Below are 22,643 nucleotides of genomic sequence, written 5' to 3' on the forward strand. Positions count from 1 at the left end.
TTCCATGTGTGTGACTGACGCTTGATGTAGTCCATTCCATTTCTTGCATCTGACCCTCGGGCGGGGAACCGACCGCAGCAGCAGCTCCTCCGCCGTAACATCAGCGGAAATGCGGCAGTAACTCCGTTTACATAAACAGGATTCCTGCCGCACTTGCGGGGAAGTTACATGGGCAGAGCGGCAGCAGCTCTGAAGATATTCTCGGTCTTGATGTAGCACGGTGGCATAGTGGTTAGCACTGTTGCCTCACAGCGCCAGGGACCCGGGTTCAAATCTGGCCTCGGGTGACTGTCTGTGTGGAGTTTGCACATTCTCCCCGTGTTTACGTGGGTTTCCTCCGGGTGCTCCGGTTTCCTCCCACAGTCCAAAGATGTGCAGGTTAGGTTGATTGGCCATGATAAAAATTGGCCCTTAGTGTTAGGGGGGATTAAATACATGGGGTTACGGGGATAGGGCTTGGGTGGGATGGCTGTCGGTGTAGGGACCGGGTGCTAGGGTTTGGATGATCAACCATGATCTCGTTGAATGGCGGAGCAGGCTCGAAGGGCCGAATGGCCTACTCCTGCTCCTATCTTCTATGTTTCTATGTAGTGCATTGATCCATTCCATGTGTGTCTGATGCGGGGGGTGGGGAGAGGGGGCCTCGAACGTGACGATGGGCACTCTCTCCCCATATTATCGGAGGCAGAGGCCAAAGGTCTTCAACGTGCCAAAGTGTAGCCGTGCAGTGTGTAGATCACTGGGAGCTTGTACCCAAACTGTGCACACAAAGTCCCAGCGAGTATTTAAATTGGGGGGACTTGCCCATAATATGACTGGATGCCCGAGTAGCACTGAAGGGGAGGCCCTGTTTAATACAGTTGGCAGTTGTCCGCCTGTCAGGTTATGTCTGTTACATTTGATCCTCACTCACTCACTCCATTGTGCGCTGGGTTGGTTGTGGAGCCCTGCACGAGCCATCCCATTGACCATCTCCTGCTCACAGCTTGGTGCTGTATCCAGCTCTGTGGTGCCACATCGGGCTCCGTCAGCAGGTAGATGATAGCCTGGGCACAGGAAATCCCATCTTCTGTCTTTTTGAGATGAAATTTTTGGGAGTCTGCTGTTCTTCCAAATCGAGTGTTAAGTGTTTGGTGCTATTTTTCCACAGTGTAATTGCAGGGCCAAGGATTCTAACCTTAAACTGTGAGGAGAATCAGCACATGGTGAGTTAACCGCTGCTAAGCTATTCGTACCTGCTGAAGGAATGAGAGTTATGTGGGAGCTACAACACGTTTATCTCTGAGGTACACCCGCCGTGGTTTCATCCTAACCAGTTCCTGGCTGGACAGAAAGAGCTGCTGCCAATGAAATCCCCGTTTGGGGTTGAATGAATTCCAGTTTGCTGTAGGTGTGTGATTTCCCATATCCCCAGCTCCACCTCTGGCACACGGCCAGTGTCAGTGCTCAAAGCTCAAGTTGCCCTTCATCTCGCATCATCCAAGTAGCCATTCTTCATGTGTGCGACGGAACAATGCAATAGCACCTTTCATGTCCTCAGGACATCCCAAAGTGCTTCAGTCAATGATTTTTTTTAAGCTGCAGTGTAACCTCTGTAAGGGGTCTTTTTAACGAGCTTGTGGTGTGCGAGATCGATTCTTGATTTCACACTGCTCGTGAGCGGTTTCGAAGCGCTCCCCCCTCACTGATTCTAGACACTGGACTTATTGCCAGACTACCTTGATGTGTTGGCCCAACTTGTGACTCGGAAGACAAATGGATCAGGTGAGACAAGGTAAGTTTTAAAATTAATGGTTTCTTTATTTATAAGGAGAATAAAAACACAGGGAACAAAGAAACAACACAGACAAAATCATTAACACGCCTCCCAATGGGAACTAAAATTGAACACACAAGAATTACTTTGACTATCTTAAAATACATCAATTCATTAGCTGCGGTATAATAAAACGGGGGTGGGGAAAGCGCGCGGTACAACGAAGGATAAATAACACTCCCGATTACAAAGCCCTTAATATTAAAACCCTCCCGTCTCTAAAGTATCCCTCTACTAGGTCAGCTAGGTGGAGTTGGGCCTCTATGCTCACCAGGGTTTTAAAACTGTCCTCGACCTTGGTGCTCCTGTAGCTTCCGGGATTCCCGATTGATCTTCCTTCTGGGACAGGTTCCTGAACCTGCTCTCCTGCTCGAACTTGTAGAACCTCCGTGCTCCCCGAACCGTAATCGAACCTCCTAATCGGACCTCTCCACTCGAACCGTTCCACTTAACCTTAACCTCTCGTTGTTCTCTGCCTCCGATCGTACCTTCTGCCCGTCGATTTTCCCCCAACAGTTATACCGTTTCCTTGCCCTTATCTTTGGCGCCAAATCAGAGGTTTTCTTTTGTCAAAGTTTTGGGCCGGCTACTTTGACAAAAGCTGGTACTTTAGTTTAACGACTTTAATCGTGGCCGAAACCAGACTGATGGGTTATGTCCCGTGTCCCGCTGAGTTTGATGCAGATAATGGGTCTTGTCTGTGCTCTGTGATTTCAGTGATGGGTTTACGGTTATCTGGCGATTAACATGACCTTTTCAAGTGCAAGTCCTTTGTTTTTGACTTCGTTACTGCTGCTACCTTTATTACCATATCAATTGCAGTCAGTCTGGAATTTTCCAATCGGTGGTGACTCAGGTTTCTTTAAGGTATTGCAGTGGTATGTCCTTCTGAAATGAGTCATGTGATCTGCCAACTCCATCTTGTGCTCTTAAAAATGGCCATTTCAGGGGTTTTAAAATGTAGGCTGTATTTTCCTGGATTTTGCGAATCCTACACCTCGGTTCTAATTAACCCCATCCATGTGCCTGAACAGCACCCTGGGAACAGCACCAGTGGGAACTTTTCAATCTCGACTAGCACTAAAACTGACCTTTATGAAGAAATAACTTACATTTCTGTAGCACCTTCGAGGACTTTAGGGCCTCCCAAAGCGCTTTACAGCCAATGAAGCACTTTTTGAAGTATAATCACTGTTGTACTGTCGAAAACACATCAGGCAATTCCTGCACAGCAAGGTCCCACAAACTATCTAATGACTGGTTAATCTGTTTTAGTGGTGTTGGTTGAGTGATAAATATTGGCCAGGGATAATCCCCTGCTCTCCAACAAATAGTGTCATGCGATCTTTTATGTCCACATTAGAGGGCTTACAGGGCCTCGGTTTAGCGTCTCATCCAAAAGACGGCACCTCTGACAGTGCAGCACTCCCTCAGTACTGCACTGAAGTGTCAGCCTAGATTATGTGTTCCAGTCTCTGGGGATCTCCTCGCTGGCCTCCTGATCACGATCTTGGTAATGGACAGGGTGTAGCGATTGAAGATTAGCTTAGAGTTAAACAGGACACCAAGGCTGGACACCATCAGCTCGGCTTGAGTGCTAGGGAATGGGATGGAATGAATCGGAGATTTAGGGGAGGTGGCTGCACCTTTGACCCCTCCCTGAACTCTGCTGCTTGCCGTCCTGTCACTCTTTGTAAAGCACTTTATTTGTTTGCACAGCACACGTTTATCAGACGAAACAATGTGTTGTGGCGTGCACACCTCCGTCCGCACTGGAATTGCGCCGCATGCCATGTTAATTAGGGCACCCACCCGGAACAGTAGTTGGGCCCATTGCCTCTGCAAGTCGGGGGCTTAACGCATGTTTCAGACCTTAATTGGTTCTTGACTGATCGCATTATACGCTTTGCCTGTTGCAGTCAGTTTTCTCAGGCACACAGTGGTCTTTTACAGGCACCACTGGAAGCTGCCATCAAAATAGTAAGAAATGTATTAATTACCTGAATGTGGAGTCGGGAGGAGCACGAGTCATCGCCTGGCTCCACATTACAACTGTGGGGCACTGCCAGTCACCGTTCACCATCTCCCCCCCCCCCCCCCCCCCCTCCCCGCCGGAATTACCTGCTGGTCTCGGCCGGCCGATCTCATTCCCCCAGCGACTGGTGAGCTGCTTCTGGGGCCACGACTGAACGCGAAGCTCGTTGGTCCTATACTAATGAGGCCGCGGACCAATTTCCCGTGGTCCTGCCACCACTCTCTTTAGGTGTGTGCACAGTGCGCTGCATCCTGATCACACCCGATTCAGGAGCAATCTGATTTCTAGGCCCATGTATTTTTATTAAATGCCGGAGATTCTGAATTTTAGGTTACATGCTTTAATTTTAACCAGTTTAAGAACAAATACAGTAGTTTACATTGTAGGTAATGGTATAAGATGAAATATTCACAACTACAATGGTCCAGCTTTCACTCGCATGTAATTAAATGGGTCTAATAAACTGACCCCATTGTTTCATGAACATATTCTGGGTAAATGGTGAGAGTCATCAATAAATCTACTGACATTTCACAGAACAATGTGTGTGATTGATCCCAATCCCAGTGAAAAAATACACAAACAGGCCACTGAGGAACTGATCTACAATGACAGCAAATGCTTTGATCAGAATAAACAGCAAATACAGGCGGAGACATGGAAATAAAACTCCTCAAACTTCACCAGGGCCTTTCATCTTCTGCATCTCCTTGCATTCTACGAAGGAAACACGAATGAGATTAAGGAGTAAATACTTGCATTGATATAACACTTTATCATGTCTCTCAAATATCCCAAAGTACTTCATAATGAATTAGTTTGAAGTGACTTATGTAAGCAAATTGCAGCCATTGAAGGTGTGGTTGAGGGAGTAATATTGGCTCGGGCACTGAGAGAACTCTCTGCTCTTTTTAACAACACCGTGGGATCTTTAACATCGAACTGAATAGACAGACGTGGCCTCAGGTTAACATCTCATTCAAAAGCCAGTGCAGCACTCCCTCAATACTGCACTTGAGTCTCAGCCTAGTTCATGTTCTTAAGTTCTGAGCCCACAGCTTTCTAAGTCAGAGATGTAAATTGATGTGCCTCAATAAATCCGAGACTCGATGTTAGCGAAACAAAACAAGGCTTTTATTGACTTAGAAGATAACACACAGAGGAGAATGTATCTTCCATCCAGAGGTCTGCCGTACTGGATGTGCTGCAGGCTGGGCCAGCTTACATAGGAGCCAGGTATGGGCGGAGCCCTACACATAGTACAATACAATGGAAATGAAACTGAAACCAACCACAGTCACAGGCAGAGAAATACTGATGAGTGATGAATGGAATATTTCATCACATAAATGTTACCAACTGAGCCAAGCTGATAGCACAGTAATGTTCCTTTAGGAAATCCAGAGCAAATAACTCGAGACTGAATTACTGCATCGATACAGTGACATTCTTTATTATATAGAGGAAGGTTCTGCACTAAATCCTTTTGAGATTTTATTCAACCAATGCTTATTGCTCAGAAAAGAGCTGCGTCCTTCTGCCTGTTCAGGTGACGGATGAATCCCTCACAGACGGCACAGAGGCACTTCTCCCAGTTACAAGCATCACTGCAGAAACACTGAATATATTTGACAGAACTTTTACCTTATGCAGAGGATTTAGTCAAACCATCAGCTGAAAAGAAGATAATAAAATGTAAGTTCATTTATTCAGAATCTGTCGTCCTGGGTTACAAACCAGGAAAACGTACTTCAAAAAGCTCATAGATACAAAGAATATTTTTTCTCTCACCAACCTCTCCCCTTCCCTCCTGATAATGTCTCCTTGTTTAATTTCAGTCCCACAGCCACTGGATCCCTGGTTGCCCATGCTAGGAGCCAGTTGTCATGTGTGACTGGACAGTGAGTGTCAACAGTTGGTGGGGTGGGTTTCACGGCCTGATCCTGATATTAATGTCTACACACGTGCTCTTTCCAGCAGGAATCATCGGATAGTGACCAGGAGCAGGGATGTTTATTGATTTCTTCCCCCCCAGCCCAAGGAACTGAGGCCAATTGTTGCACCCCTACCTCAGAGCAGCTGAGATGAAGTATCTCAGCACAGGCCCAGCGATCAAACGTGGGACCTTCCTGGTCTGAGTGACCGTGGGGAGGAGGATCAAGCTCTGTTATTCCTGGTCTGAGTGACCGTGGGGAGGAGGATCAAGCTCTGTTATTCCTGGTCTGAGTGACCGTGGGGAGGAAGATCAAGCTCTGTTACTCCTGGTCTGAGTGACCGTGGGGAGGAGGATCAAGCTCTGTTATTCCTGATCTGAGTGACCGTGGGGAGGAGGATCAAGCTCTGTTGTTCTTGGGTAAGATCACGTTGCTGAGATGACTGTAGTGCATTTGGATTTTCAGAAAGCATTCGATAAGGTACCGCACAAGAGGTTATTACACAAAATTAGGGCTCATGGGGTTGGCGGTAATATATTAGCTTGGTTTGAGGATTGGTTCACGGACAAAAAACAGAGAGTAGGGATAAACGGGTCATTTTCAGGTTGGCAGGCTGTAACTAGTGGGGTACCGCAAGGATCAGTGCTTGGGTCTCAGCTATTCACAATCTATATCAATGAATTGGGTGAAGGGACCAAGTGTAATGTATCCAAGTTTGCTGACAATACAAAACTAAGTTGGAATGTAAGTTGTGAGGAGGATGCAAAGGGGCTGCAAAGGGATATAGACAGGTTAAGTGAGTGGGCAAGAACATGGCACACGGAATATAATGTGAACAAATGTGAAGTTAGCCACTTTGGTAGGAAAAATAGAAAAGCAGAGTATTTTTTAAATGGTGAGTGATTGGGAAATGTTGGTGTTCAGAGGGACCTGGGTGTCCTTGTACACGAATCACTGAAAGTTAACATGCAGGTACAGCAAGCAATTAGGAAAGCAAATGGTATGTTGGCCTTTATTACAAGAGGATCTGAGTATAAGAGTAAGGACGTCTCCCTGCAATTATATAGGGCCCTGGTGAGACCACACCTGGAGTATTGTGTACAGTTACCTAAGGAAGGATACACTTGCCATAGAGGGAGTGCAACGAAGGTTCACCAGAATGATCCCTGGGATGGGGGATTGTCCCATGAGGAGAGATTGAGTAGACTAGGCCTATATTCCCTAGAGTTCAGAAGAATGAGAGGTGATCTCATTGAAACGTATAAAGTTCTTAAGGGGCTTGACAGGGTAGATTCTGGGAGGATGTTTCCCCTGGCTGGGGAGCCTAGAGCCAGGGGTCACAGTCTCAGAATAAGGGGTCAGCCGTTTAGGAATAAGATCAGGAGAAATTTCTTCACTCAAAGGGATGTGAATCTTTGGAATTCTCTACCCCAGAGGGCTGTGGAGGCTCAGTCGTTGAGTATATTCAAGGCAGAGATTGATAGATTTTTGGATATTAAGGGAATCGAGGATATGGGGATAATGCAGGAAAGTGGAGTTGAGGTAGATGATCAGCCATGATCTCATTGAATGACAGAGCAGGCTCGAAGGGCTGAATGGCCTACTCCTGCTCCTATTTCTTATGTTCTTATGGTTTTGATTGTTGACTGGGTTACAAAACTGCTGTTACCTGAAGAGATGCTGGAATTGGAGGTGTTGGAGGTACTGGACCGTGTGCTGGCTTTGCATGGATTCGATCGGCATGGCCCTGCCCGATTAGTGAACTTTGCTAGAAAGAGAAAAATCACCAAATTGTACTACCACATTAAATATTACCCACCACAAAATGAGGCCAAAATTATTCAGAGTAAAGGACTGTTTATCTCACCTGTTGGTTGAAACTTGAACTGGTTGCAACCTGTATGAGAAACAGAAGGGTTAACAGTTTGACATTAGCCCCTGGAAGTGATGTATATCTAAATGTTCCCTCCCACTTTCTATTTTATTTCACCTGTGTTTTCTGTCTCTTCCTCAGCTTCCCCCCTCTCTCTCACACACACACACCCTCAGTGGACAAGGATTATCATTTAAACTGGTTAAACTTTTGCACCACAATATCTCAAACATTAATTTCAAAGTTTATCTCTTTAAAGACTCCTTTTATTTTACCTTTTCTCCAATAGCCCCATTAAAACGGAGAACGTGAGGTTCTCTGATATATACACAGACATGTCTAACTCTGACCATTTCCTTTAGTTAGCACATTCCTTGTCCTGCAATGATCAATTATATCCATAGTTCTCTTTACATATTGAAACCCCCATTTTTTAAAACACACCAAATGTATGGAGGAGGTCAAAATATTTGGGCCCTTTGCTAAAGTCTGTGCAAAGCATAGTGCAGGTACTGGCTCCCAATATAATCTGGAACATTAACGATAGTTTGTCATTTGTGTAATAGCTTACGATTTAAGACACAGCAATACAGAATTCCAGTCACCACAGCAGCACCTATTCCCAGTATCCCCAGCATGGCTCCGATGATGATCAAAGCTTCATTTGCAGTGTTCCTGTTCTGTTCTGAGGAAAGGACAGTTGGGAGTCTGGTGATTTCCAGTTTTACTTTGTGTTTTATAATCTAACAACAGGACGTTCTCCACACCCGTCCGGTTACGTACATGGAAAAGCTACCTGAGCGTTACTAGTAACTGGCTCGTGGCATTGCTGACAGTGAGTTGGAGATATGGTAGAAGTTTGAGAGACACAGTGAAGGAAGTGGATTATTTTTTCAATTTCCATTACTGACTGGGGAGGTGCCTCCACTTTGAGGGAGGTCAACTTTCCACTAATGCAGACCTCACATTATTTCATTGGACAGAAAGCAGGTGGCCCTTAGTTAAACTTTAACAAGTTAGGAGGAATGGTTTCACCCAAAGGATAATCAAGTTGTGGAATAGGTTAGCAGGGAAGAATAACATAGCAGACGGAATGGGTGGAGTCACAAGGTGATTGGATGTGTTTCTGGAGAGAGTGAGGGATATGGTGAGTAGGCAGGATTGATCTTTGAGAACAGGATGGGTTTGTTGGGTCTAATGGATTTTTCCTGCCTGAGCTTTCTCGAGTAGCGAACCTTACCTAGAGGTACCGTGAGTTTCCCACTGATGGCCTCGTGTTCCACTTGACAGGAGTATGAAGCATCAGCATCTTTGTTCAGTCGGAGGATACTTCTCACTTGAAACGTCCCGTTGCTTTGAGGTAGAATGTTAGTTGTCACTGGTCCGTTGACAGTGACTGCCCCATTTCTGACCCAGCTCACTTTGATGTCATTGGGGAAGAAGTTCTTCACCAAACACACCAAATCATTCTGGCCTGCTTTCCTCTGAACAAAGGCTCTGCTGGATGTAGGAGCTGTGAAAACAGACAAGAACGGATTGCAGGTTATAATTAGCCCTGTTGAAAAAACTCTGAGCCTGTGCCAAGCCACCAAGAGACTCTTGCAGTAAAGTATATCATTGCCTTTAACAGGGGCTTGTTACCTTGAAGTATTTGCTCTGTATAAACAGCGCGGGTTCGGTAAAATGGCGATCCAGCGCGATGATGTCATCATGCAGGTCACGTGGCGTTCCCAACGGCGGGAAACGTGATGATGTCATGACGTCAGAGGGGAGAGGCGTTCCCCCGCTGTCCTCGAGGAACCAGTTGATGTACAGACCTGTATAGAGTTTCTCCTGCGGTTTTGTTTGTAACTTTTACTAGTGCATTAAACCACGTTTGGTTAACTGCTAGTTTCAGTCTCAGTACTTTCGTTAGGAGTTCAAGCACTCCTACAAGCCTGGCTTTTCCTGAAATGATGGTGCAGTGGTTCAAGCACTTTCCTTCTACTGTGGGTTTGAATCCAGCTCCAGAATGATAGAATGAAAGTCTCCTCTGTCTGTTGGCTGTAATTGCGCAACTTATTCATTTCAAGCACGTAAATCTTTCCAAAGCCACACTGCACCCTACCTCAGGAACCTCCTCCTACCTCACGGCCCAGCTGACACCTCTGAGCCTGGACCGTTGTGTCCTCCCCTCCATCGATGGCAGAGCCTTTCACCATCACACCCCTGCTTTCTAGGACTTTCTTCCCAAACCCTCTACCTTACTATATCTCTCCCCAAAATCATCTACTTCGTCCATATCTCCTCCCCCACTCCCTGCGCGGTGTCAGAATCCCCCCACCCACCCACCCACGTGAAGTTCTTTGGGACATTTTGCTGCGTTATGTAAGTGTAAGTTGCTGTTTATATGAACTATCTTACCCATTTTTTCCAGGGTGATTTTGCTTGATATAGCTGCTTGTTTAATTTCATCACAGACACTCTCGACACGGCGTGGAACAGACACGACGTAATCTGGTTCCGAGTTCCGCCTGTCCACTTCAGCTTGTGCAATAGACTGAGCTGCAATGTATCTTTTAATACCCACATCATAGTACATAATAGTCGCACCATCGTAAGCATATTGCAAAGATATATCAGCCAGCCCACCGTCACGATAGATGCATTCACACTGCACATGAAATAAGTGCATATCTGAAAGGAAATCACAGCAGATCATTACAAGAATGGTGGACCTATAAAGGACATTCAGCTCATTCTGCCATCAGGCCTTGGATCAGGATCTGACCTGAGCATTTTTTTAAATCAGTAGTGTGGATCTCCTGTGGCATTGCGCCTGGTGTGTCAGATGATACAACAGTAGCATTATACGGTGTAATGCAGTGTATTATTCTGCTGCTATGCTGGAGTTGTGTTCAAGTTTCCGAGTCCCTTTGAGGCCACAAAATCTAACTGTTGTTAGGCACATCTTAGGGTCAGTTAGAGGCTAATTGCTGTTGGGCCCATTTTGAGGTGTCACTGAGCCATTTATTGAGGAATTTGCAAAATACACCTGGTCTCATTCTGTCTCTCTCTTATCCTCTGTCTCCCGATTTATCCTCTCCTCATCTCATTCCTTTTCTTTCTCCTTGCCTCTTATTTCCTCTCATATTCCTTCCCTAATACAGTTACCAGCAGTGGTTCTTTGCCTCATCAAGCCAAGCTTGTAGTAGCAGTGGTGTTGCTGCACTTTGGGTCTTTGTCAGGCTCCAGACCAGTTGCTTCAGAACTGAGTACATGCAAAATATATTGAAGTGAAGGTTGCCAGATTTATTGCAGCTGACCAGATCCTTTGTGTTATTCTTCACCTCATATAATCAGGATTTAGTAGGTGGACGGGCTCCAAACAAAGAGCTGCACTTCAGCCACAGATGATCTGCATGGGGCTCAGTACAGGCCAGTAGGCCGCTCTGATTAGATAACATTTAAATCAATAATTGATAAGAAATGAAATACTCAGGCTGCTGTTCTGGAAGCAGATATGACAGCCATTTCATGCACAGTGAGTTTCACAAACAGTAATGAGATAAGAACATAAGAAATAGGAGCAGGCGTAGGCCATTCGGCCCCTCGAGCCTGCCCTGACATTCAATAAGATCTGATCTGATCTGATCTTGGCCTCGACGCGACTTTCCCGCCCGCTCCCCATAACCCTTGACTCCCCTGTAGCTCATATATCTGTCTATCTCCGCCTTGAATATATTCACTGACTCCGCCTCCACAGCTCTCCGGGGTAGAGAATTCCAAAGATTCACGACCCTCTGAGAGAAGAAATTCCTCCTCATCTTCGTTTCAAATGGGCGACCCCTTATCCTGAAACTGTGCCCCCAGTTCTAGATTCCCCCACGAGGGGAAACATCCTCTCTGCATCTACCCTGTCCAACCCCCTCAGAATCTTATATGTTTCAATAAGATCACCTCTCATTCTTCTAAACTCCAATGAGTATCGGCCCAGCCTGCTCAACCTTTCTTCATAAGACAACCCCTTCATCTCAGGAATCGACCTCGTGAACCTTCTCTGAACTGCCTCCAATGCAAGTATATCCCTCCTTAAATAAGGAGACCAAAACTGTACGCAGTACTCCAGGTGTGGTCTCACCAGCGCCCTGTACAGTTGTAGCAGGACTTCCCTACTTTTATACTCCATCCCCTTTGCAATAAAGGCCAACATTCCATTTGCCTTCCTAATTACTTGCTGTACCTGCATGCTAACTTTTTGTGTTTCATGTACGAGGACCCCCAGATCCCACTGTACCTCAGCATTCTGTAATCTCTCCCCATTTAAATAATATTTTGCTTTTTTATTTTTCCTACCTAAGTGGATAACATCACATTTTCCCACACTATACTCCATCTGCCAAATTGTTGCCCACTCACTTAACCTGTCTATATCTCTTTGCAGACTCTGTGTCCTCCTCACAACTTGCTTTCCCACCTATCTTTGTATCTTCAGCAAATTTGGCTACAGTACACTCTGTCCCTTCATCCAAGTCATTAATATAGATTGTAAATAGTTGGGGCCCCAGCACTGATCCCTGTGGCACCCCACTAGTTACAGTTTGCCAACCGGAAAATGACCCATTTATCCCGACTCTCTGTTTTCTGTTAGTTAGCCAATCCTCTATCCATGCTAATATATTACCACCAACCTCTTATCTTGTGCAGTAACCTTTTATGTGGCACCTTATCAAATGCCTTCTGGAAATCCAAATACACTACATCTACTGGTTCCTCCTTATCCACCCTGCTTGTTACATCCTCAGCGAACTCTAGTAAATTTGTCAAACCCGATTTCCCTTTCATATAACCATGTTGACTCTGCTTGATTGCATTATAATTTTCTAAATGTCCTGCTATTACTTCCTTAATAATTGATTCCAGCATTTTCCCAATGACAGATGTTAGGCTAACTGGCCTATAGTTTCCTGCTTTCTGTCTCCTTCCTTTCTTGAATTGGGGAGTTACATTTGTGGTTTTCCAATCCGCTGGGACCTCTCCAGAATCCAGGGAATTTTGGTAGATTACAACCAACGCATCCACTATCTCTGCAGCCACTTCTTTTAAGACCCTAGGATGCAGGCCATCAGGTCCAGGGGACTTGTCCACCTTTAGTCCCATTAGTTTGCCTCGTACTTTTTCTCTAGTGATGGTCATTGTTTTAAGTTCCTCCTTCCCTATAGCCCCTTGATTATCAATTATTATTGGGAGGCTTTTAGTGTCTTCTACCGTGAAGACTGATACAAAATATTTGTTCAAAGTCTCTGCCATTTCCTTGTTTCCCATTATTAATTCCCCAGTCCCATCCTCTAAGGGACCAACGTTTACTTTAGCTATTCTCGTCCCTTTTATATAGTAGAAGCTCTTACTGTCTGTTTTTATATTTTTTGCTAGTTTACTTTCATAATCTATCTTCTCCCTCTTAATTTTTAGTCATCTTTTGCTGGTTTCTAAAAATGTCCCAATCCTCTGGCCTACCACTAATCTTCACAACATTGTATGCCTTTTCTTTCAATTTGATACCATCCTTAACTTCCTCAGTTAGCCACCAGTTAATGGGTTTGGGGTGTTGGTTGAGGAAGGAATGCTGGCCAGGGCACCAGGAGAATTCCCTGCTCTTCATCTTATAATGCCATGCGATCTTTAACATCCGCAATCTGAACAGGTAGACAGGGCTTCAGGTTAATGTCTCATCAGAAGGATGGCCCTCTGGCAGTGCGGCACTCTCTCAGTACTGCATTGGAGTGTCAACCTGGATTTTGTGCACTTCTACGGAGGGGGGCTCGAACTCATGACCTTCTGACTCAAGGGAGGGTGAAACCAACTGAGCCAAGCCAACAACATGTGAACAAACACTCCTTTCTAAAGACTGGTTTTTGTTATGCTTGTGCCTGGTTTATGGATCAATAAGCGTTACCCGCTGGCTGTTGGAGATGAGTTATCAGCTCCAGGCTAGTAAGTAAGCAGAAAACTGTGGCTGGCATTTCTGTTCTATCTACAGAATAAAGCGCCTTCCTCAGGATTGCAGGTTTAGAACAGACTCCAGAGAAGGGAATTGATTCAAGGGTCACTCTGAACCTTTAAGTAAAATTGCTACCTACTGAGGGTTAGAGAGATATTAACAGCGCCGCTCATTTCTCAGGGAAGGGACGGGGTGGGGGTGGGGTGGGGGGGGCAGTTTCTGTTCCTTAAAGTAGAGATCAACAGGTGGGGGAGGAGGACCAAACCCATGATAGAATAATCAGACATGGGTCCAATGGAGTCTTTAAGGGCCGAATGAGCTTTTCTTGTTTTGAACTTTGTTAGATTCATAGAAATTACAGTCCAGAAGTCCATTCAGCCCATCGGGCATGTGCGGCAGTGTTCGAAGATGATCCGCTACAGGCTGGTTAGATGGAAGGTAAAGATGTTGGGACCTGCCATTCTTGTGTGGGAAGGGAGAGTTCTTCTCAATGACAGATTGGGAACATTTCAGCTGTGGAAAATGACATTTACATAGAGAGAATTACATTGAATATACAGCACAGAAACAGGCCATTCAGCGCAACTAGTCTGTGCTGGTGTTTATACTCCACACGGGTCTCCTCCCATTCCATCTACATCATCTCAGCCTTTCAGCATGTCTTTCTATTTATTCCCTTTTCTCTCATAGAATCATAGACATTTACAGCACAGAAGGAGGCCATTCGGCCCATCGTGTCTGTGCCGGCCGAAAAAGAGCTATCCAGCCTAATCCCACTTTCCAGCTCTTAGTCCGTAGCCCTGTATGTTACGGCACTTCAAGTGCATATCCAAGTACTGTTTAAATGTGATGAGGGTTTCTGCCTCGACCACCCTTTCAGGCAGTGAGTTCCAGACCCCCACCACCCTCTGGGTGAAAGACGTTCTTCTCAACTCCCCTCTAAACCTCCGACCAATTACTTTAAATCTGTGCCGCACTCCAAGTGGTTCTATACAAATTTAACATAACTTCACTATTTTTGAATTCTATACCCCTAGAAACAAATCCCAGTGCTTTGTTAGCATTTTTAATTGCTTTGCTGACCTGTGATGGTGCTTTAATGATTTGTTCACCTGTATCCCTCGATCCCTTTGCTCTTCTACCCCATGCAGTTTCTTATTTTCGCAGTTGCGAGGTGAGGCCCGATCAGAGCATCGGACCTGTGAGGGGGCAGTGACCGGCGGAGCTTAAAATCGGCGGCAGTTGCGAGGTGAGGCCCGATCAGAGCATCGGACCTGTGAGGGGGCAGTGACCGGCGGAGCTTAAAATCGGCGGCAGTTGCGAGGTGAGGCCTGATCAGAGCATCGGACCTGTGAGGGGGCAGTGACCGGCGGAGCTTAAAATCGGCGGCAGTTGCGAGGTGAGGCCCGATCAAATCAACAGCAGAGGAGAGAGGTAAAAAGTAATCCAAGTGTGACGTCACCAGGGAGCAGGTAAGTGATTGGTTGGTGAGTATTTCTCTTTTTTAAACTTTAACTCTGTAGTTTATAGTTACTAGGGTCTTTTCTGGTGTAGCAGGGACTGTAGGTAGACTATACAAGTGCCTTAGAGATATCTTTAATTGGTGATAGTGAATTAATTTAAATTAATTAAAGGGTAAATCATGCCAGGAGAGCCCAGCCCCGTGTTATGCTCCTCTTGCTCTATGTGGGAATTCAGGGACACTGCCGGTGCCCCTGTTGACCACGTGTGCCGGAAATGCATCCAGCTGCAGCTACTAGCAGACCGCATTGAGGCGCTGGAGCTGCGGGTGGATGGGTTGTGGAGCATTCACGATGCTGAGAGGGGCATGGATAACACGTTTAGTGAGTTGGTCACACCGCAGGTAAGGGCTGCACAGGAAGAAAGGAAATGGGTGACCACCAGGCGGAGCAATAGAAGCAGGCAGGTAGTGCAGGAGACCCCTGTGACCATTCCCTTCTGAAACAGGTATACCGATTTGGATACTGTTGAGGGGGATGACTCACCAGGGGAAGGCAGCAGCAGCCAACTTCCTGGCACTGGGGCTGCTCCTGCTGCCCAGGAAGGGAGGAAAAAGAGTGGGAGAGCAATAGTGGTAGGGGATTCTATAGTAAGGGGAACAGATAGGCGTTTCTGTGGCCGTAGACGTGATGGTTTGTTGCCTCCCTGGTGCCAGGGTCAAGGATGTCACTGAGCGGCTGCAGGGCATTCTGGAGGGGGAGAGTGAACAGCCAGAGGTCGTGGTCCACATAGGTACCAACGACATAGGTAAAAAGAGGGATGAGGTCCTGCAGCAAGAATTTAGGGAGCTAGGTGGAAGATTAAAGAGCAGGACCTCAAAGGTTGTAATCTCTGGATTACTCCCGGTGCCACGTGCTAGTGAGTATAGGAATGGGAAGATAGAACAGATGAATGCGTGGCTAAAGGGATGGTGCAGGGGGGAGGGCTTTAGTTTCCTGGATCACTGGGTCTGCTTCTGGGAAAGGTGGGACTTGTACAAGTCGGACGGTTTACACCTGAACCAGAGGGGGACCAATATCCTTGCGGGGAGGTTTGCTAGCACTGCTGGGGGGGGTTTAAACTAACTTGGCAGGGGGATGGGATACAGAGTGGAGCTATAGTAGGGGGTGATTTACAGCCAAATACGGAGGAAAAAACAAGTCAGCTGGGAAGGCAGAGCAAATATGTGAAGGCAAAAGGGAATATGGCAAGGCTGCAAGGCATTTATTTTAATGCAAGGAGTCTTGCAAATAAGGTGGATGAACTGAAGTTGTTGTTGAACACATGGGAGTACGATATTGTTGCTATCACGGAGACATGGTTGAGGGAGGGTCAGGACTGGCAGCTCAATATTCCGGGGTATAGAATCTTCAGGCGAGACAGAGGGGGGTGTAAAAGGGGAGGGGGTGTTGCAATATTAATTAAGGAGTCAATTACTGCTGTAAGGAGGGATGATATATTAGCGGGTTCCTCTAATGAGGCCATATGGGTAGAACTTAAAAACAAAAAGGGGGCAAGCACTTTGCGGGGAGTGTACTATAGGCCCCCAAACAGTCAGGGGGAGATAGAGGAACAGATATGTCGGCAAATCTCAGAGAAGTGCAAAAATAATAGGGTAATAATAGTGGGGGATTTCAACTTCCCCAATATTAATTGGGATAGTCAGAGTGTGAAAGGCTTAGAGGGTGCAGAATTCTTAAAGTGCATCCAGGAGAGCTTTTTGAGCCAACATGTAGAAAGTCCTACAAGAGAGGGGGCGGTACTGGACCTAATTCTAGGGAATGTAGCCGGGCAAGTGGTGGAAGTGTCAGTAGGAGAGCATTTTGGCGACAGTGACCATAATTCGGTGAGATTTAAGGTGGTCATGGAAAAGGACAAAGACGGCCCGGAAATAAGGGTTCTAAATTGGGGGAAGGCCGATTTTAATATGATAAGGCAGGATCTGGCCAAAGTGGACTGGGAGCAGCTACTTATAGGAAAATCCACATCAAAACAGTGGGAGACTTTCAGAAGGGAAATAGAGAGAGTACAACGCCAACATGTTCCTGTAAAGGTCAAGGGTGGGACCAACAAGCAAAGGGAACCTTGGATGACAAGGGATATACAAAAATGCATTAGGAAAAAAAGGGGGGCTTTTGGCAGTTACAAAAGACTAAAGACGGAGGAAGCCCTAGAGGAGTATAAAAAGTGCAGGGGCATATTTAAAAAAGAAATTAGGAGGGCGAGGAGGGGCCATGAAATAACACTGGCGAGCAAAATAAAGGAAAATCCTAAGCTGTTTTATAAGTATATTAAGGGCAAGAGGATAACCAGGGAAAGGGTAGGGCCCATTAGGGACCAAAGTGGCAATCTGTGTGTAGAGCCAGATGATGTAGGCGGGGTTTTAAATGAATTTTTTGCATCTGTGTTCACTATGGAGAAAGACGATGTAGACATAGAAATTGGGCAAGGGGACTGTGACATACTTGAACATATTAGCATCGAGAGGGAGGAGGTACTAGCGGTTTTAGCAGGCCAAAAAGTGGATAAATCCCCAGGCCCGGACGAGATGTATCCCAGGCTGCTGTATGAGGCAAAGGAGGAGATTGCAAGGGCTCTGACACAAATTTTCAGAACCTCTCTGGCCACAGGGGATGTACCAGAGGACTGGAGAACAGCTAATGTAGTATCATTATACAAGAAGGGTAGCAGGGATAAACCAGGGAATTACAGGCCAGTGAGCCTAACATCTGTGGTAGGGAAATTATTGGAAAAAATTCTGAGGGACAAAATTAGTCTCCACTTGGAGAGGCAAGGATTAATCGGGGATAGTCAGCATGGCTTTGTCAAGGGTAAATCATGTCTGACAAATCTGATTGAATTTTTCGAGGGGGTGACTAGGTGTGTGGATGAGGGAAAAGCTGTGGATGTGGTTTACATGGACTTCAGCAAAGCTTTTGACAAAGTCCCGCATAGGAGACTGGTGAAGAAGGTAAGAGCCCATGGGATCCAGGGTGCCTTGGCGCGTTGGATCCTAAACTGGCTGAGTGGCAGGAGGCAGAGGGTGATGGTCGAAGGTTGCTTTTGTGACTGGAAGCCTGTGTCCAGTGGGGTACCTCAGGGATCGGTGCTGGGTCCCTTGCTATTTGTGATCTACATAAATGATTTGGATGAGAATGTAAAAGGTATGATCAGTAAGTTCGCGGATGACACGAAAATTGGTGGGGTGGTAAATTGCGAGGAGGGAAGCCTCAGGCTACAGGACGATATAAACGGGTTGGTCAGATGGGCGGAAAAGTGGCAAATGGAATTTAACCCTGAAAAGTGCGAGGTGATGCATTTTGGACGGACAAATAAGGCAAGGGAATACACAATGAGTGGTAGGACCCTAGGAAGTACAGAGGGTCAGAGGGACCTTGGTGTACATGTACATAGATCCCTGAAGGCAGCGGAACAGGTAGATAAGGTGGATAAAGAGGCATATGGGATACTTGCCTTCATTAGCCGAGGCATAGAATATAAGAGCAGGGAGGTTATGATGGAGCTGTACAAAACGCTGGTGAGGCCACAGCTGGAGTACTGTGTGCAGTTCTGGTCGCCTCACTATAGGAAGGATGTGATTGCTTTGGAGAGGGTGCAGAGAAGATTCACCAGGATGTTACCTGGGATGGAGCGCCTCAGCTATGAAGAAAGACTAAACAGGCTGGGGTTGTTTTCCTTGGAGCAAAGAAGGCTGAGGGGGGACCTGATTGAGGTGTACAAAATGATGAGGGGCATAGATAGGGTAGATAAAGAGGAACTTTTCCCCTTAGTAGGGGGGTCAATAACAAGGGGGCATAGATTCAAGGTAAGGGGCAGGAGGTTTAGAGGGGATTTGAGGAGGAACTTTTTCACCCAGAGGGTGGTTGGAATCTGGAACTCACTGCCTGAAAGGGTGGTAGAGGCAGGAACCCTCACAACATTCAAGAAGCATTTGGATGAGCACTTGAAATGCCATTGCATACAAGGCTATGGACCAAATGCTGGAAAATGGGATTAGACTGGACAGGGATTGATGGACGGCGCAGACACGATAGGCTGAAGGGCCTCTTTCTGTGCTGTATAACTCTATGACTCTATGGCCTAGAAATTGAGTGGGCTTTGCGCCCATTTTGCGGCGCTAGAGGTCATTGCGCTGGACTTACAGCCGGTTCAGAAATTCCCTGGGGCCCTACCATCGGCGGTAGACCGGTTGCGCTGCGCCGGCACCGATGACGTCATCGGTGTGCGCAGCGTCCCGGTTGCCGTGGTGACGGGCCCCAGCGCTGAAATTGAGTTGCGGCCGCCTCGCCCGTGGCAGCCGCAACTAAGACTCTGGCAACCCTGGCCTAGAAATTCAGTTGGCGCCGCGCCAGGGCTTTAGCGCCGGAAAGTTAGCGCCGGCGCTAAGTCCCCCTGCGCGTGCCAAAAATTCAGTAGCGCCGCGCCCAAACGGCTGCCGGCGCTACTGAAGGGTGTTTGCGCCTGAAAATGGGCGCTACCTGCCGCATTGCGGCGCTATTCCGGCGCTGCGGCGCCCGATGCGGTGCGGCAGGCTCGGGAATTGCAGGCCTCCTCCTTCAGTTAAGGAGGAGCTGCCTGCACCCGCCCGCTGGCCGGTAAAATCTTCACAAAAATGAGCCCGGCACCTCGGGGAAGTGCCGGGCTCGCAGCCCAGAAGCATCTGTTCCGCGGGGGGGGGGGGTGGAGGAGTCCGGGGAGGGAGGTGCGGGCAGGCGGCCGGCGGGAAAGCGGCCGGCCGCAGCGCGACCTTAATGCGCCGGTGCAAACTCCTGTAAGACTCGGTTGCCAGAGTCTTAGTTGCGGCTGCCACGGGCGAGGCGGCCGCAACTCAATTTCGGCGCTGGGGCCCGTCACCACGGCAACCGGGACGCTGCGCACACCGATGACGTCATCGGTGCCGGCGCAGCGCAACCGGTCTACCGCCGATGGTAGGGCCCCAGGGAATTTCTGAACCGGCTGTAAGTCCAGCGCAATGACCTCTAGCGCCGCAAAATGGGCGCAAAGCCCACTCAATTTCTAGGCCTATGACTCTAAGGTGTAGGTGATGTTACTATTTTTCATACCAAAGTGTATCGCCTCTCATTTATCTATTTTCTACTTAACTGCCCAGCCTGCAAGTTTTCTAAGTCTTTTATTGTGTTGCATTCTTCCTCAGTGTTAGCTATACCTGCTGCGCCCCCCAACCCCCCCCCCCACCGAGTTTAGTATCAGCTGCAAGTTTTGATATTGCGTTACCTATTCCTAAGTCCAAGTCATTAATGTAAGTTATGAATAACAGTGGCCCCAGCACAGATCATTCTGGAACACCGCTTTCTACCTTCCTCCAATCTGAATAACTACTCTTTACCTCTACTTTCTATTTTTAGCCAATTTGCTATCCATTCAGATATTTGTCCCGACTCCACATGCCCTCACCTTTGTCATGCGCCTACTGTGTGGTACCTTATCAAAGACCTTTTGAAAATCCAAGTCTATGACATCTGCTGCATTACCCTTGTCTACTCTTTCTGTTACCACTTCAAAGAGTTCCTTTCAGAATCCACGCTGACTATTTTCTGTCTCTGGATGCTCTTCTGTCACTTCTTTTAGTACAGATTCCAGTATCTTCCCTATCACTGACGTTAAGCTGATTGGTCTATAGTTCCCAGGTTTTGTTCCATCTCCCATTTTGGATATAGGATCAACATTAGCTGTCCGCCAGTCCTCTGGCACTGCCCCCTCTTCTATGGAACCTTTGTGTGTATAAACTAGTGCCTCTGCTATCTCCTCCCTAGTTTCCTTGCATATGCATGGGTGCATATCATCCGGACCTGGGGTTTTATCCTCTTTTAGTTTTGCTACTTTGTCAATTATATTCCCCCTTTCTATCCCAACTGTGTTCATATACGTTTTAAGCTCATCCTCTGGTGAAGTGTCTATTTCATTATCTTCTTTAGTAAAAACGGAGGTTTTGTAAATAGTCAATACTTCTGCCATTTCTCTGTCATTACCTATACATTTATCTTGCTCATCCTTTCGTGGCCCTATCCTTGCTTTAATTTTCCTTTTGTTATTTAAGTGTCTATACAACACTTTATTATTTCTTTTTATATTGCTTGATAATTTGATTTTGTAATTTTTCTTTGTCTTCCTGGTGGCTTTTTTCACTTTTTAACTTATTAAGTTCTTCGTATTCCCTTTTGTCCTCTTCTCCGTTAGTATCTAAGTGCTTCTTGTATCTCATTTCCTTCAGATTCAATTTTTCCTTCAGTTCTTTATTCATCCATGGTGCCCCATAATTAGCTTTCTCGTTTTTGGCTTTTATTGGAATACATTTCTCTTCAACACTATTGATTTCCTTTTAAAGATTTCCCACTGTTTTGCTGTCTCTTTGTTTTTCAATATTTTCTCTGTTTACCTTCTTTAGTTCCACTCTCATATCCTCATAATTTGCTCTTTTCCAATCTACTACCTTAGTCTTTGTCCTACTGATGTCACTCTGGATCCTAATCCTGAACCTTGCTATGTTGTGACATTTCAGATGCTCTGGTGTAGAATGTAGCGTCTGTGGTGCAGATCATATACCATCCAGTATTCACCAGCTCTCCCGCTACTTACAATCTGTCTCTCGGTATTAAACCCATTAGCTGCCTCTTAGTAGTTAGTATATCTACCTGTTCTCCTCTTCTCGTCGTTCTGATGAAGGCTCTCTACTTAAAACATTAATCTGTCTGTCTCTCTCAAATGCTGACACACCTGTTGTGTGTTTCTAGCATTTTCTGTTTATTTCAGATTTCCAACATTCCTAGAAATACAAAATTACAGAATTTTACAGCCCAGGAGGCCATTCAGCCCATCACACCTGTGCCAGGTTTCTCCCCTTTGTCCCATTCCCCTGCTCTTTTCCCAAACGCTTTTGTTTTCACCAAGTTTTAATTCATTTCATTTTTAAACACTTATTTATTTTGCTTCCACCAGTTTCTGGTAGGGCATTCTATATCCTAAGTGTGCTGATTCAGTAGAAATAGTTTTCCTGATTTACTTTATCAAAACCTCTCAGAACTTTGAACATCCTCCATTCGATCTCCTCTGGACCTTCTTTGTTCCAACGAAAAGACGCTCCAGTATTGCTTGCAGCCAGTACCGGGAGATTTTCAGTTAGTAATCCATGTCTAAAGCACAGATTTACATACGCACTGTGTTCCACTTATAACAGCAGTCAGGTAGAATGTTAACGTGAGTGAGGGTAATAACCCACTTACCGCTCCAACCGCCCACCACATCCAGAACAGAAACCACTGCGGCAACAACAGCCACGAACATCCATCTGTAGAAAACTGGCATCTTGAAAGGAAGGCAATGGATTTCCGAGCAAATCTGTATTAAAGGTGCAAGTAATTGAAGTGAGGCGTCCGGTGAGACTTGCTTTGAATTCCTTCGCTACATTCATTTGCATTGAGTCTCCTGACTCCACCCACCAAAGCTTCTGGAACAAGAAAAACCAA

The 22,643-nt window shown here is 46.3% G+C and overlaps 1 protein-coding gene across 1 annotated transcript; it reads right to left on the minus strand.

Moving 5' to 3' along the window:
- Positions 1 to 4,175: 4,175 nt before the first annotated feature.
- On the minus strand, positions 4,176 to 22,607 carry LOC147105927 (H-2 class II histocompatibility antigen, A-D beta chain-like). Its single transcript, XM_086008538.1, has 8 exons — positions 22,401 to 22,607; positions 10,062 to 10,334; positions 8,899 to 9,171; positions 8,230 to 8,343; positions 7,653 to 7,682; positions 7,455 to 7,553; positions 5,496 to 5,525; positions 4,176 to 4,568 (listed from the first exon to the last, which is right to left on the minus strand). Exons 1-7 carry the CDS (start codon positions 22,480 to 22,482, stop codon positions 5,497 to 5,499), a joined length of 900 nt encoding a protein of 299 aa, XP_085864664.1. The 5' UTR covers positions 22,483 to 22,607; the 3' UTR covers positions 4,176 to 4,568; position 5,496.
- Between the last annotated feature and the right edge of the window lie 36 nt (positions 22,608 to 22,643).

This window comes from Somniosus microcephalus, chromosome 16, assembly GCF_052327205.1.
Source record: "Somniosus microcephalus isolate GS21.2 chromosome 16, FLI_Smic_1.0, whole genome shotgun sequence".
Taxonomy (NCBI): Eukaryota; Metazoa; Chordata; class Chondrichthyes; order Squaliformes; family Somniosidae; genus Somniosus; species Somniosus microcephalus.

Excerpts from the sequence above, each read along its gene's own strand:
- LOC147105927 (XM_086008538.1), bottom strand. The coding sequence starts at position 22,482 with ATGCCAGTTTTCTACAGATGGATGTTCGTGGCTGTTGTTGCCGCAGTG. Across the intron at positions 9,172-10,061 it reads AATCACCCTGGAAAAAATGG|CTCCTACATCCAGCAGAGCC; the intron begins GTAAGATAGTTC and ends CTGTTTTCACAG. Across the intron at positions 8,344-8,898 it reads GAAACTCACGGTACCTCTAG|AACAGAACAGGAACACTGCA; the intron begins GTAAGGTTCGCT and ends TCCTTTCCTCAG.